We start from the raw sequence: 15,631 nt of genomic DNA, 5'->3' as shown, positions 1-15,631 counted from the left end.
GTTGTAACTATATGTTATAATTATGTGGTTTTGTTAGTTTTTCAGTCTTAGTCTGTCCTGTGTTTTGTGATATCACACCAGAGGAAATATTGTATCATTTCTTAATGCATGCATTACTAAATGACAATAAAAGAGGACTGCGTGTCTTCATAATCTAAACAATGACCATTGGAATGAATAATTTTTTCAAAGATCAGATAAAGACCTTTCTTCATCCATGCAAATTTTGTGATAAATAAACTTTGTGCAATATCTGCTTTTTCCCCTAAATGTTTGTTTGATATCTTCTTCTGAATATCAGCCCTAATTTCAATTGTTTTGCTTAAGTTCAATCTAAAAGTTCAGCTCAGTGGAGCAGTCAAATGGCTTTGACCTTAACACCAAGTGGACGTCACACATTCTCTGTGACTGAATGACTCTTCCTTGTACATCACAAAGATAATCTTGTAGGTTCACTGGGCATTGTAAATTAGCCCTTGGTGTAGGTGGATGAGCGAGAGGTATAGGAAAACAATGGAATGGGTGGGACTGATAAGCATACGGGCATAAGGTAACATGAAAGACACTTTCTAATTCATACCCAAGTGTCACTGCTCTGATATTTCTGCAAAGAATGCTGTTTGTCCAAACCAAGAACTGATGCAGCTCCACTGCAGCTTGGATTTGAAGCCCACACAACGTCAGAAAAGTGGAAAGCAAAATAGACAAATGATTTTCACCACCCTACACCAAGCACGTGTGAAGTGCTCAGACTATTCCAATATTTCAATTTTGCATTATTATTTATGGAGAAACAGCACAGAATCATGCCCAGCACCTCCAGTCTAATCATAGAACAATTAACCTACCAACCGGTACATCTTTGGACTGATAGAGGAAATCAGAGCACAGAACCTGGAGGAAAACCACACGGTCACTGACAGAACACACAAACTCTTCACAGGACAGCGGTGGGAATTGAACCCAGGTCGCTGGTACTGTAAAGCATTGTGCTAACCACTATGCTACTGTGCCACTCCAGTTATTGTTCATGTTCCATCAAAACCTTCTAGGGACGTTAGGCAGATCGTACTTTCAAATTAGAAGCAAGCCATTGAGATAAAAATTATAAAGACTTTTTCCTCTCACTGGTAGTAGAAATTGCCTATTTACAACTCTTCACACTCACCCCCGCAAAGGCTTTGAATACAGAAGCAATCTGAGTTATCAAGACAGAAAATGGCGTATTTTGAGAAAAGAATATGATGAGGTACGGAATTAATGCAGGTGAATAAACAATTGGTTCAGAATGTCATAAATAACCTAACTGGATGCTCTGGAAAGAAGGTGAGTCTGAACTGGCTACAGCAGTTTCTGTACACAAGCAAGCACAGAAACAAAGGGGGAAAAGAACATAGAAACAGGCCCTATAATGTCCCTGCAAACATGATACCAAATTAAACAGTACATCAGTCTGCATGTCGTCCACATCTCTCAATTCATGGGCCTCTCTAAATGCTTAAGTATTGCTGTTGTATCTTCTTCCTCCACCTTCCCGGTACCATGTTTAAAAAAAAATACCATGTAAATCTCCTTTAAAGTTGCTCATTCCCACCTTAAACCTCTGCTGTCTAGTATTTGACATTTCCATCCTGACTCTACTGTAGTGACTCTACTGTGAACCCTGTAGAATTTTCCATTTATGCATAAATAGGACCCAAAATGTGATCAGATCTTCATGCAAGTCCTAAAGCTAGATAAAGTGAACCCAATTCAAGAAATAACACTAAAAACATACTGGTTCATTTACTTACTGAGAAAAATTATCCATTATTACATGTATTTGTTAGAAAAATTATGTGAACCTCTGGGGTAATGCCTTCTACAAAAGCTATTTGGAGTCAGGTGTTTCAATCAATGCGATGAGATTGGGGGTGTGGGTTGTAGAGGTGCCCTGCCCTATGAAAAAGACACACAAAGTCAGGCTACTGACAGAGTCCACTCTTCTATAGAAAGATCTGTTTATTTGCACCATGCTTCGATCAAAACAGTCTTCAGTGGACCTGACAAGAAGAATTGTAGAGATGCATGAAGCTGGAAAAGGCTACAAAAGCATTTCTAAAGATCTGAGCGTTCATCAGTCCACAGTAAGAGAAATTGTCCATAAATGGAGGAAACTCAGTAATGTTGCTACTCTCCCTAGGAGTGGCCACCCTGCAAAGATCCAACCAGGAGCACAACATACAATGCTGAAGGAGGTGAGAAAGAACTCAAGGGAACAGCAAAATACCTGCAGAAATCTCTAGAACTTGCTAAAGTCTCTGCTCATGTGTCCACTATAAGAAAAAAATTGAATAAGAATGGTGCTCATGAAAGGACACTATGGAAGAAACGACTGCTGTCCAAAAAAAAAAAATTGCGGCACGTCTCAAGTTTGCAAAAGGCCACCTGGATGTTCTACAATGTTCCTGGGACAATGTTCTGTGGACAGAGGAGACAAAAGTTGAAATTTTTGGCAGAAATGCACATTGCTATGCTTGGAGGAAAAAATACACTGCACGCCAACACCAAAACCTCATCCCAACTGTTAAGTTTGGTGAAAGGAGCATCATGATTTGGGGCTGCTTTGCTGCCCCAGGGTCTGGACAGCTTGTAATTGCAGAGGGAACAATGAATTCAAAATTGTATCAAGACATTTTACAGGAGAATGTCAGGGTAGCAGTCCATCACCTGAAGCTTATTAGAAGTCCGATAATGCAACAAGACAATGATCCAAAAGACAAGAGTAAATCAACAACAGAATGGTTTAACAAGAAGAAGATCCGTGTTTTGGAATGGCCAAATCAAAGTCCTGACCGTAATCCTATAGAAATGTTGTGGAAGGACTGGAAGCAAGCAGTTCATGCAAGGACGCCCATCAACTTCCCACAGCGGAAACAGTCTTGTAAGGAGGAATTGCCTAAAATTCCTCTAAGTCGTGGCGCAGGGCTAATCAATGGCTACCGAAGACGTTTGGATGAAGTTATTGCTGTACAAGGGGGTCACACCAGTTACTGAATGCAGAGATTCACATACTTTTTCCAACAAATACATGTAATATTGGATCATTTTTCCTCAGTAAATAAATGAACAAGTATAATGCCTTTTGAATTAGGGTTCTCTTTATCAAATTTTAGGACTTGAGTGAAGATCAGATCACATTTTAGATCATATTTATGCAGAAATAGAGGAAATTTTACAGGGTTCACAAATTTTCTAGCACCACTGTATGCATCACATGATTTCATATTCTTCGATCAGCCTTTGGCACATCAGAGAAAACAATCAAAGTTTGTCCATCCTCTCCTAATAGCTATACTCTCTAATCCAGGCAACATCCTGGTGAACCTATTCGGCACCTTCTCCAGACCCTCCAAAGCAATGTTGTAATGCAGCAAACAAAACTGCAGAAAATGTTGCCTAACCATAATTGCATACAGCTGCAACACAACTTCCCAACTTTTATAAACAACATAACCGATGAAGGCCAGTGTGCCTTCTGTACCCACATTTGTTGCTACTTTGGGCAAGCAGCAGACTTGCACCCCAATATCCCTCTGCAAATCAGTGCTCCTGAGGGTCCTGTCATTTACCGTACACTTTCCTCTTACATTTGACCCTCCAAAGGTAGCTGGAATACGACAGCAAAACAAGATTGGTGCAGATGTTTGTGTAGGTTAGTGTTGAGTTATCTATTTCCATGCTGTATAATCAAAGACTAAGTATTTCCAAAAACCAGGCCCTACTTAACCAGGAATCAAAATAGACAGAAATAAAGCATCTGAGAAAGCAGTTACAAACCAGTACTGCCAGGTTTAGCCAGTTGTGGGGTTTTGTCCAATCCCAATTAAGAGGCAATAACTGATTTACATTCTACCCTCAGCAATGACAACATTCGACAGCAAGGGCAAATATTTAAGTACTCACTTAATGTTTTGTAGTCATCTTTAGCTTTGTTTGCTCTGAGGAATGCTTGAATCTTAATGATTTCTGGTGTCTGGGAGAAAGGGGGAAAAAAAACACTTTATTTCAATATCCACCGCTGTCAACCTACACTAAATGTGTAACTTCACACACTGCTGGAGGAACTCAGCAAGTCAAGCAGCATCTTTCAAAAGTTCTTTCCTGTCTAGACCCAAAACACTGATTGTCCATTTCCCTCCATAAATGCTAGGTGCCCCAAACAGTTTCACCAACATTTTTAATGTTTCTCTGGATTTCCAGCATTTTCAGTCTCTTATCTCTAAGTGTGCAAATTTCTTGCTGCAGATTTAACAATATTTTAAAGTTAAAAAATATCATTCAATTTCTTGGAGCTGGATTAAAGATAGGGTTTTTTTAAAACTTTATTGAACAAACACATATCAACAATTATCAACAAATAAGCATTGGCTATCAGTCCACAGTTCACTGCACAATGGTAAATACCTATATTAACAATACCAGGGGTAAAAGAGAGCAGGAGTAAGAAAAAAAGAAACCAAGAGCACAAATTGCATACAAACATACACATGATCTACAAACAAACTTTTGTACTTTACATCACCCCTCAATGTAGATTTACATCTATTTTAAATAAAATCATATTCTACAGTAAATCAACTCAAGTCGCACATTTTACCAGGCCCCTGTATTGGTCTTTCACTATGCCAAGTACACTATAACAGAGTTCCATCATTCCAAGTAAGAGTCCATTTTCAGTTGCAGACTTGCAGTGATATTTTCCATACAGTTCACTTCTTTCTGTCTCTGTATCCATTGTTCCAAAGGGGGTGGGTGAGATTTAAGCCAGCTGACAGTTATCATTTTATGAGCAATCAAAATCAAGACTCTTAACATGTATAGTTTATTCTTCTCTAGTGCAAATTGCGAGAGGTTGCCTAAAATTAAATGACTAGATTCAAAGGGTATACTTATATCTAAAATCTTTCTCATTTCCTCAGTGACCCGGTACCAAAATTCCCTTAATTTGGGACAGTCCCAGACAGGACCTCGAGGGTGGTAATCTCAGGATTGCTACCTGTGCTACGTGCCAGTGAGGGTAGGAATAGGATGCTCTGGAGGAGGAACAAGTGGCTGTGGAACTGGTGTAGGAGGCAGGGTTTTAGATTTCAGGATCATTGGGACCTCTTCTGGGGCAGGTGGGACCTGTACAAGAGAGATGGGTTACATTTGAACTACAGGGGGACCAATATCCTTTCAGGGAGGTTTGCTAGTGCTACTGGGGAGGCTTTAAACTAGATTTGCAGGGGGATGGGAACCAGAGTGCCAGAGCTGACAGTGCGGCTGGGGTGAAAATAAATGATGTTAAAAGTTCAAGCAAATCCGCTGATAGAAAGGTTGTGAGTGGTGGTAAAAATCTTCTGAGGTGTATATATTTCAATGCTAGGAGTATTGCGGGGAAGACGGATGAGTTGAGGGCGTGGATTGACACGTGGAATTATGACGTTATAGCAATTAGTGAAACTTGGCTACAGGAGGGGCAGCACTGGTAACTTAATATTCCAGGGTTCCGATATTTCAGATGTGATCGAGGCAGAGGAATGAAAGGTGGGGGATAGCATTGCTTGTTAGGGAAAATATTACAGCAGTGCTCAGGCAGGACAGATTAGAGAGCTTGTCTACTGAGTCCTTATGGGTGGAGCTGAGAAACAGGAAAGGTATGGCCACATTAGTGGGGTTGTATTATAGACCACCCAATAGTCAGCGAGAATTGGAGGAGCAAATCTGCAGAGAGATAGCAGGCAACTGCAGAAAACATAAAGTTGTGGTGGTAGGGGATTTTAATTTTCCATATATTGATTGGGACTCCCATACTGTTAGGGGTCTAGATGGTTTAGAGTTTGTAAAATGTGTTCAGGAAAGTTTTCTAAATTAATATATAGAGGGACCAACAAGAGGGGATGCAATATTGGATCTCCTGTTAGGAAACGAGTTAGGACAAGTTACGGAAGTGTGTGTAGGGGAGCACTTTGGTTCCAGTGATCATAACATCATTAGTTTCAACTTGTTCATGGACAAGGATAGATCTGGTCCTAGGGTTGAGTTTCTGAACTGGAAAAAGGCCAAATTTGAAGAAATGAGAAAGCATCTAAAAAGCGTGGATTGGGACAGGTTGTTCTCTGGCAAGGATGTGATCAGTAAGTGGGAAGCCTTCAAAGGAGAAATTTTGAGGGTGCAGAGCTTGTATGTTCCTGTCAGGATTAAAGGCAAAGTGAATAGAAATAAGGAACCTTGGTTCTCAAGGGATATTGCAACTCTGATAAAGAAGAAGAGAGTTGTATGACATGTATAGGAAATAGGGAATAAATAAGGTGCTTGAGGAGTATAACAAGTGCAAGAAAATACTTAAGAAAGAAATCAGGAGGGCTAAAAGACATGAGCTTGCCTTGGCAGTCAAAGTGAAGGTAATCCAAAAAGTTTTTACAGGTATATTAAGAGTAAAAGGATTGTAAGGGAAAAAATTGGTCCTCTTGAAGAGCAGAGTGGTCGGCTATGTGCGGAACCAAAAGAAATGGGGGAGATCTTAAATGGGTTTTTTTGCGTCTGTATTTACTAAGGAAACTGGCATGAAGTCTATGGAATTAAGGGAAACAAGTAGTGAGATCATGGAAACTGTACAGATTGAAAAGGAGGAGGTGCTTACTATCTTAAGGCAAGTTAAAGCGGATAAATCCCCAGGACTTGACAGGGTATTCCCTCGGACCTTGAAGGAGACTAGTGTTGAAATTGCAGGGGCCCTGGCAGAAATATTTAAAATGTCGGTGTCTACGGGTGAGGTGCCGGAGGATTGGAGAGTAGCTCATGTTATTCCGTTGTTTAAAAAAGGATCGAAAAGTAATCCGGGAAATTATAGGCCGGTAAGTTTGACCTCGGTAGTGGGTAAGTTGTTGGAGGGAGTACTAAGAGACAGAATCTACAAGCATTTGTATAGACAGGGACTTATTAGGGAGAGTCGACATGGCTTTGTGCGTGGTAGGTCATGCTTGACCAATCTATTGGAGTTTTTCGAGGAGGTTACCAGGAAAGTGGATGAAGGGAAGGCAGTGAATGTTGTCTACATGGACTTCAGTAAGGCCTTTGATTTAAACTGTTATATTACTCCCCGGTAGCCTCAGTTCGTACAAATAATTATAGATCTCCTTTTTTTCGTCTTCTTCGTGGCACTAGGCAAGGTTGCCCTCTTAGTCCTTTACTAATCAATATTGCTCTTGAACCTTTAGCAATTGCTATTCGTGACTCGCCAAATATTGTTGGTATTACCCGTGGAAACGAAATACATAAATTATCATTATATGCAGATGATGTTATACATCTCTAACCCGGAGAAGTCAATTCCTGCTATCTTAGATCTGTTAGTTCAATTTAGTAACTTCTCTGGTTACAAATTGAATCTTAATAAGAGTGAATTATTCCCTTTAAATAAGCATGTACCTACTTATGGACGTTTACCATTTAAATTGGTTACTGATTCATTTATATATTTAGGGATAACAATTACGAAAAAATATAAAGATTTATTTAAAGCTAATTTTTTACCTTTAATGGATCAGATTAAACTTTTATTTACCAAACGGTCGCCAATCTCTTTGTCTTCGATTGGTCGGATTAATGCTATTAAGATGATCATTTTGCCCAAATTTTTGTAAATATTCCAATCGGTTCCAATTTTCATCCCAAAATCTTTTTTTTAGTAATGTAGATTCAAAAATTTCCTCATATATTTGGCAGAATAAAAATCCTAGGTTAGGTAAAAGGTATCTACAGAAATCTAAAAAGGAGCGGGGGCTCGCCCTCCCGAATTTTAGATATCGGGAGATTTTTTTTTTAATTTACTAAATTTTTTTTTAATTTTATTTTTATTTGGATAAGGAATTCACAATTATCATGTACTTTTTTCACACATATAACCTTTTATTACTGGGCAATTAATATTCGATATTTAAAATTTTGGTTACGAGATTTGGACGTATCTTTAAACTCTCATTGGGTAAATCTTGAATCTAATTCATTACAAGGGTTTTCCTTGGGTTCAGTTTTAGGAACTTCACTTCCTTTTACTTCTTTTAAATTATATAAATGAATAACCCAATAGTTAAGCATACTTTACGTATATGGTTTCAATTCCGAAGATTTTTTGGGTTTAATCAATTTATTCTAGCAAGTCCCATTATATCAAATTTTCTTTTTCAACCTTCCACGATGGATCAAGCTTACTTTGATTGGAAAACCAAAGGTATAATATCTTTTCGTGATTTATTTTTGGATAATTGTTTTATGTCTTTTGATCAACTCTCTAATAAATATAATTTACCCAGATCTCACTTTTTTAGATATTTACAGATTAGAAACATACAAGCTAAATGGTAAGGCACTGAGGAGTGCAGTAGAACAGAGGGATCTGGGAATACAGATACAAAATTCCCCAGAAGTGGCATCACAGGTAGATAGGGTCGTAAAGAGAGCTTTTGGTAGTTCTACTATTGGCCCAGTTCCCCATCTCATAATACTTTTGATTTGTATATCTAAGTTCTCCCTCCGCTTTATATGTGAGCAGCTCACTCAAGGCATCCCTACACTTTTGGAGGTATTTCCAATCATCCTTGTTCAATGTTAATTTGTGCCTTTGTTCTAATCTTTTTATTTCACTTTGTAACTGATAATATTTTTCGTTTTGGGATTTTTTCATTTGAACAGCCACATCAATACATTTTCCCCTAATCACAGATTTTGCACCTTCCCACAGTATCGAGGGGAAACCTCCCCATTGTCATTTGTCACAAAATATTCGTCAATGCACTGTTTTAGTTGATTATAGGAAGAGGGATCCATCAACGTGGAAACATTGAGTCTCCAATATTTGAAGTGCTGCTCAGAGCCTACTTTCAGTACAAGTCTATTAGGAACATGATCTGACAATGTAATGGGTTCAATAACACATTCCTTCACCTGATGTAGATTCGTCTTTGGGATTGAAATAAGGTCAACTCTTGAATATGAGCCATGGGCTCTTGATATATGACTAAAACCCCTGGCACCTGGATTCAATGTTCTCCAGCCATCAACTAGCCCAAGCTCATTCAACATAACTTTTACCGCTTTAGACTTCTTGCTCAGGGGTTCCCCATTCCCGGGTAATTTATCCAAACTCCGATTAAGAATACAATTAAAGTCTCCTCCAACTATGACAGTACCTCTAGCTTCCCTGGCAAGTAATAAAGCTACTTCTTTGGAAAAGGTGGGATTATCTTCATTTGGTGCATAGATGTTCTTCACCTCCCATCAAGCCCAAAACTAACACATATCTACCCTGCTTGTCTGTAACCTCTTTTTCCACCACAAAATAAACAGATCTGTTAATTAATATTGCAACTCCTCTCTTTCTACTATTAGGGCAATATGAATAATAGACTTGATCTACCCACTCTCTTTTTAATTTTTTATGTTCCATGTCTCCTAAATGTGTTTCTTGTAACAGAGCTATAGAACAATTAAGTTTTTTTCAATTGAGCCAATTTTTTTTCTTTTTAATGAGGTGATTGATTCCATTAATATTATAACTAATTATGTTGAAAGTGACCATAATACAGTATCTCTCTTACTATATCACCCCCCCCCTACCTTCAACCAAACCCGGCATTTTTATAGTTTAATAACTGAAAAACTTGTAAAGACCTGCCAATGCCTAGAGAACTATTTACTAAAGAATATAACCCACAAAATACTACAAAACCAAACAAGACTTCCAAATACGCAGTTGGTCTTTTAAGATTCCTGATAAAACAAATCAATATGACTGCTTTTTCTCTCATCAAGACCAACCCCTGATGATACTCAGGCAGAGAGTAATGACATCTGCTTCTCTCTGGGGAACATGCATACAGTGCTGTGATAACTACAAACCACAGAGAAAACATATCCCCCTGGTTGAGTTGTTGCCCTCCCTTGGTGATTCCTCTTCTGAACAAAATTTAACTCGCCCTCTCCACAAAACTGCATTGTATATCGAAGCATGTCAGTTACACTGGTAAATAGCTGTACATGTTGACGAAGACAGTTAAATATTACTCACAACCAGAAATTATTAATCAATCCAAAGAAGACACCATTGACTGGGGTGATATACTGCGTCCGGTGCTCCCGATGTGGCCTTTTATATATTGGCGAGACCCGACGCAGACTGAGAGACCGCTTTGCTGAACATCTACGCTCCGTCCGCCAGAGAAAGCAGGATCTCCTAGTGGCCACACATTTTAATTCCACATCCCATTCCCATTCTGACATGTCTATCCACGGCCTCCTCTACTGTAAAGATGAAGCCACACTCAGGTTGGAGGAACAACACCTTATATTCCGTCTGGGTAGCCTCCAACCTGATGGCATGAACATCGACTTCTCTAACTTCCGCTAAGGCCCCACCTCCCCTCTGTCCCTCTGAATATACCTCTTGCCCATCCTCTGGGTCCCCCCCCCTTGTCTTTCTTCCCAGACCTCCTGTCCCATGATCCTCTCGTATCCCTTTTGTCTATCACCTGTCCAGCTCTTGGCTCTATCCCTCCCTCTCCTGTCTTCTCCTATCATTTTGGATCTCCCCCTCCCCCTCCAACTTTCAAATCCCTTACTCACTCTTCCTTCAGTTAGTCTTGACGAAGAGTCTCGGCCTGAAACGTCGACTGCACCTCTTCCTACAGATGCTGCCTGGCCTGCTGCGTTCACCAGCAACTTTGATGTGTGTTGATTGATAATACCTCCTCCTTTGAACAAAAAAATATAATCGTCCTCTTCTTATGTCAGGAAAGCTCTCATGTCTGCCTCCGACAGCGCAGCGCTCCCTCCGCTGCACCTGCCATACCTCGCTGATGAGTCGCTGCTCCAGCTTCTCCCTCCCACTCACCGGCACGGAGATGCCCAGGTTGTTCAGTGTGGGTAAAGCTTCAGTCAAGGAAGGAGAGGTCTTCACTCCGACATCCAAGTTTATTCTCAGCTGCGCTGGGAAGCAACAATTTGCTTGCACACCTTTCTCCTTTCGCTGTTTGATCACGGCGTGGACATTTGCTCTTCTTTTCTGGACCTCAGGAGAGTAATCCTGATCAAAATAGATGACCCTGTCTTGAAACGTAACTTGTTTTCGAGCCCATGCTTGACGCAGTCCTGCCTCTTTTACCGTATAATCCAAGAAGCGCACAATGACGGAGCGTGGTGGTGCAGAAGGCGCCGGCTTTGTGATTAGAGATCGGGGAGCTCTTTCAATGCGCATATTTAAGTCCTCTGGCAGCCGAAGCGGCGTTTTAATTAACTGCTTGACAAACCCCACCATATCTCCTTTTCTCACTACCCTCAGGTATCTGATAGATTCTTAAGTTATTCCTTCGTAAGCGGTTCTGAAGATCATCACAAGCTGCGGTAAGAGCGACTTCTTGCTCCAACAAGTATTTAAGTGCTCTCTCATGCCGGAAACATGCATCCTCGTTAGCACTAATTCTGGACTCAGACTCAGTAGATTTCTGCTCAAGTAGGCCCAGTTGTTCCTTCAGGTCTGTCACCTAAGTTTCCAGTCTAAATAGGGATGCCTTGGATCTAAAAAATGACTCGATTTTCTTTTCTCAGCTCTTTCAACTCACGTAGTATCACGGCCATATCATCACCTTTGCTGGCTTCGGCCTGTTCTGGTGTGAACTGTATCTTTTTATTTTTGCTTTCTCTTTGTATTTCTTGTTTTCCAGCATGTCTTGAAGTTCAAGACGCCATACTCACATCCCTCTATTCTTTACTAAGCAAAAATATCTTTCATATATGGTCTAAAGTAACTTAACAGCTATTATTCCTCGAGTTTCGTGGAGGGAATGCGAGGCAGGTCAAAACTGAATCATGGCGTCACCGGAAGTCCTGATAGGGTTCTTTTTAGCAATTTTTCATTTTAATTCCCTGCTTCTACCATTCAACTACTGGACTGAGCATCCAAGTGGAATCAATCCCCCTCCATCTCCATGGGAAGAAGAAAATACCTCCACATGCAATATCAGGAAAGTCATTTAATGTTACAACTCCCCCTTTTGGTGGGCAGGCATACAGCTCTAACTCGCTTGCATGAAATACTTTATTGCTAATTTATTTGACATACTAGTGCATGTTTTTAACCAAAACATAATACTAATTAAGTATCTGAGCTATTACATATATTTGTTATCTTGTCAAAATATAGTTAAAAGATGTTTTACTACAACTTTATACTCCTTCTAACACCTTCTGTAATTTCACTTTCAGCCAAAGCAGGCAAGTTGCCTTTATTCTAATCCCATTGCATAGCAGGACAGTATAATTCAAATTTACAACAAACAGGAGCAGACAGCTGCCGCTCTTTTTGAACCCATGATAAAGCAAAAACTTCATTCACTGCAAGTAAGAAAACTAGAGTGAAAGGATAATCTATCAAAGAGACCATTTTACAAATTCAACTCCCAGTCACACCATGGACCGAGCAAAGTTCTTGAAAATGTAGATGACCTCTTGAAAATGGAAGCCACCTATAGGTTCAACTCACATGATCTTTGAAGTACTGACATCGTGCACGATACGCCTTTCTTGCTTTCCACATCCTTACCATTGACTGGATCTATAGAAACAGTACACATGGGTTGTAGAATTTTTCTTAATATGTTTAGGATATAATCATTAACTGGGCTCTGTTTCTCAACTTCCTTTTCAGTTGCAAGGTGATGGTTGTTTGCAGATATATAATTAATATGAAGATTTTATCATACAATATTTTCCTGACTCATAAAAGCTATCAGAATAAGGTTTATAATCACTGGGATGTATCATGATAATTGCTGTTTTGTGGCAGCACTACAGTTCCAAGCATTAAAAACTACAAATTATAACAAGAAATACAAAAAAAAAATTAGTGCAAAGGATGCATAAAGTAGTGAGGTAACATGGATTCATGGACTGTTCATAATTAGATTGCAGAAGTGAAGAAACTGTTCCTAAAACATTCTTAAATCTATAACACGAAATAAAAATACCTTGATAATAGCAGTAATATTATCTTGTATGATCCTTAACCTGTTCTTGTAAGATTTCCTCTGTTTATATCCTTTCCAAGATGACTATAAAAAAAAGCATAGAGAGGATTAAAGAAAATTTTCCTCGAACTTGGACACCATTTCCCACATATACTGTATATACAAGCCTCACTATTACTGCAGCATAAATACTCGAAGGAATACTCAAACTTTAAAACAATAATTACTGAGTGTTAATATTCAAATGAGGCATTATGTGAAAACAAAAATAAATTAACATATCCATATGAACAGAACACAATTATCAATGAAGGAATTCACTTTCAAAATATTAAATATGTTTAAAAAATTTTTTTTTTACACTGGATTAGCAATCCTGTTGCCAGAGAAACACAGTTAGTAAGCATCTGGTCACTCAAAACATTGAACATGGGTGAATGGTGAAATAAAATAAATTTACACTAATATATTCTCTCATGTTTATTTATAACTATTTAATTTCCACCCACACCTGTATCCGGATGGTTGAAGGTTCCTGTTTGTGGAGGTAGTTCCTTCGTTCAGTATAAGCTTTCCTTACAAGGTAGCCTCTTGCATGTGCCTGCAGACGGATGACTTGGCCCTCGTTAGCGAGCCATAGCTGCTCACGGTGATAGGCTGTCGTTATTTGGTCAGTAATATCCTGATAAATAATCAAAAGCATCGTCAGTTGGAATCAGAAAAATCAGTCAACAATACAAATTATTCATGTTGATGCAAGAAATTTATAAAAGTCACTTGGGCATCACTTTGTACATGATGAAAAACAGTTGGAAGCAAATTGGCAGAGCGCGATATTTGACACCGGCTATTGGTTCCATGCATTCTTTGATCCCGATTGCTTTTTGCAAAAATTGGAGCCAAAGCTAAGCATGTTAAATAAATGCTCTGGAGCTTGAGCTCTAACTTGAAAGCAGGTGGCTGCATTAATTTGGATGTAAAGCAGTTAAAAAAACAGAGATTGAAGGGAAGAATTAACCTGCAGCAGTTTAACTAGATGCGTGTCCCCTTAGGCGATCATGCAGCGACAGCAAGGTACAGCTAGTCTCATTCAGTTATTATAGATATTGTGCTTCAGACATTTTCATCCGAAACCAGATGTATAACTCTCAGATATTCCTATTGGACACTCAGTGGCTACTTTATTAGGTACAGGAGTGGAACCCAGTGTGGTCATTTGCTGCTCCAGCCCATTCACCTCAAGGTTAAGTACATTGTGTGTTCAGAGATGCCTTTCTGTGGATCACCGTTGTAACACATTGATATCTGAATTACTGTCAGCTTGAACCAGTCTGGCCAGTTGCCTCTGACCTCTCTCATTAACAAGGTGTTTTCACCACAGAACTGCCACTCACTGGATTTTTTTTTGCACTATTTTCTGCAATCTCTAGAGTAACGGTTCCCAGCATGTGGTCCATGGATCTCTTGGTTAATGGTAAAGCTCTAAGGCATAAAAAAGGCTGGAAACCCCTTCCCTGGAGACTGTCGTGCAGGAAAATCCCTAGAGATCAGCATTTTCTGAGATACTCACACCACCCTATCTGGCACCAACAACCATTCAGCAGTCAAAGTCATTTAGATCATAGTTTTCCCCCTTTCTAATGTTTGATCTGAACAACAACTGACCATGTCTGCATGCTTTTATGCATTGAGTCGCTGCCACAGGATTGGCTGATTAGATATTTGCATTAACAAGGTGTCCAGGTGGACCCAACAAAGTGGCCACTGTGTGTTGATGTACTTAGATAATAAATTTACTTTGAACTTTGATTTAAAATGACAGGGGAATGATTTAAAAGGGAACTGAGAGGCATTCCTCCCCCCCCAACACACACACACACACAAATGAGATGGGTACACGCCATGAGCTGCTGGAGGATGTGGTAGAGGCAGCACCAATTCTGATATTTAAGACATTTGGATCAGTACAAGGATAAGACAGGTTTAGGAGGCAAGAGCTATTAGCTCAGTTCGGCAGCCTGATAGGCATGAATGAGTTGGGCCAAAAGACCTGTTAATATCCTATATAATTGGATGATTCTGGGATAAGTGTCGGGCAAGTCATTTGAACAAAGACGTCAATGGCTTATAGAATCACGGAATCATACAACTCCTCTAAACCTTCTACCTTTCACCAAATGGCTCTAATTGCCATAGCTTCAGGCATGTGGCCATGGCTACCAGAGCCAGAGAACACTTAACTGTGGTGTTGCAACTGTCCATACAAGGCTGAATATATTGCAAACTCTACTGCAGCTATTCCTGAAAATTTTTCCCCCACTGCCTGAGCAAAGTAATTCATGATGTTGTAAACAATATTAAATGTAAAAGCAAATTTTACTTGCATGTGAAGGACAAATATTTACATTAAAAAAATCAGTAAACAAAAATAGATGCACAAAGATGGATTCCTCATTGCACCAATACAAGTTTCTATGTCACTGTGCTTGGTATGTAAATCTTATACTAATTTATAACAACATCAGACTGTATATAAGCACCAGCTCCTATTGTAAAACACTATTGGAATTAGGCAATATCTTTGATGG

The 15,631-nt window shown here is 39.4% G+C and overlaps 1 protein-coding gene across 2 annotated transcripts in view; it reads right to left on the bottom strand.

Moving 5' to 3' along the window:
• Positions 1-15,631, bottom strand: part of iqgap2 (IQ motif containing GTPase activating protein 2) — a 289,641-nt gene that overhangs the window by 80,757 nt on the left and 193,253 nt on the right. For both annotated transcript variants that reach the window (XM_063049287.1, XM_063049288.1), the window contains exons 19-22: positions 13,555-13,725; positions 13,044-13,127; positions 12,560-12,631; positions 3,946-4,015 (exon numbers count right to left, since the gene is read on the bottom strand). In XM_063049287.1, the coding sequence (XP_062905357.1) occupies positions 3,946-4,015; positions 12,560-12,631; positions 13,044-13,127; positions 13,555-13,725 (397 nt within the window). The remainder of the gene's footprint in view (positions 1-3,945; positions 4,016-12,559; positions 12,632-13,043; positions 13,128-13,554; positions 13,726-15,631) is intronic.

This window comes from Mobula hypostoma, chromosome 5 (assembly GCF_963921235.1).
Source record: "Mobula hypostoma chromosome 5, sMobHyp1.1, whole genome shotgun sequence".
NCBI lineage: Eukaryota > Metazoa > Chordata > Chondrichthyes > Myliobatiformes > Myliobatidae > Mobula > Mobula hypostoma.
The sequence above is the reverse complement of the archived record's forward strand: the minus strand, read 5'-3'. Positions and strand labels throughout refer to the sequence as shown.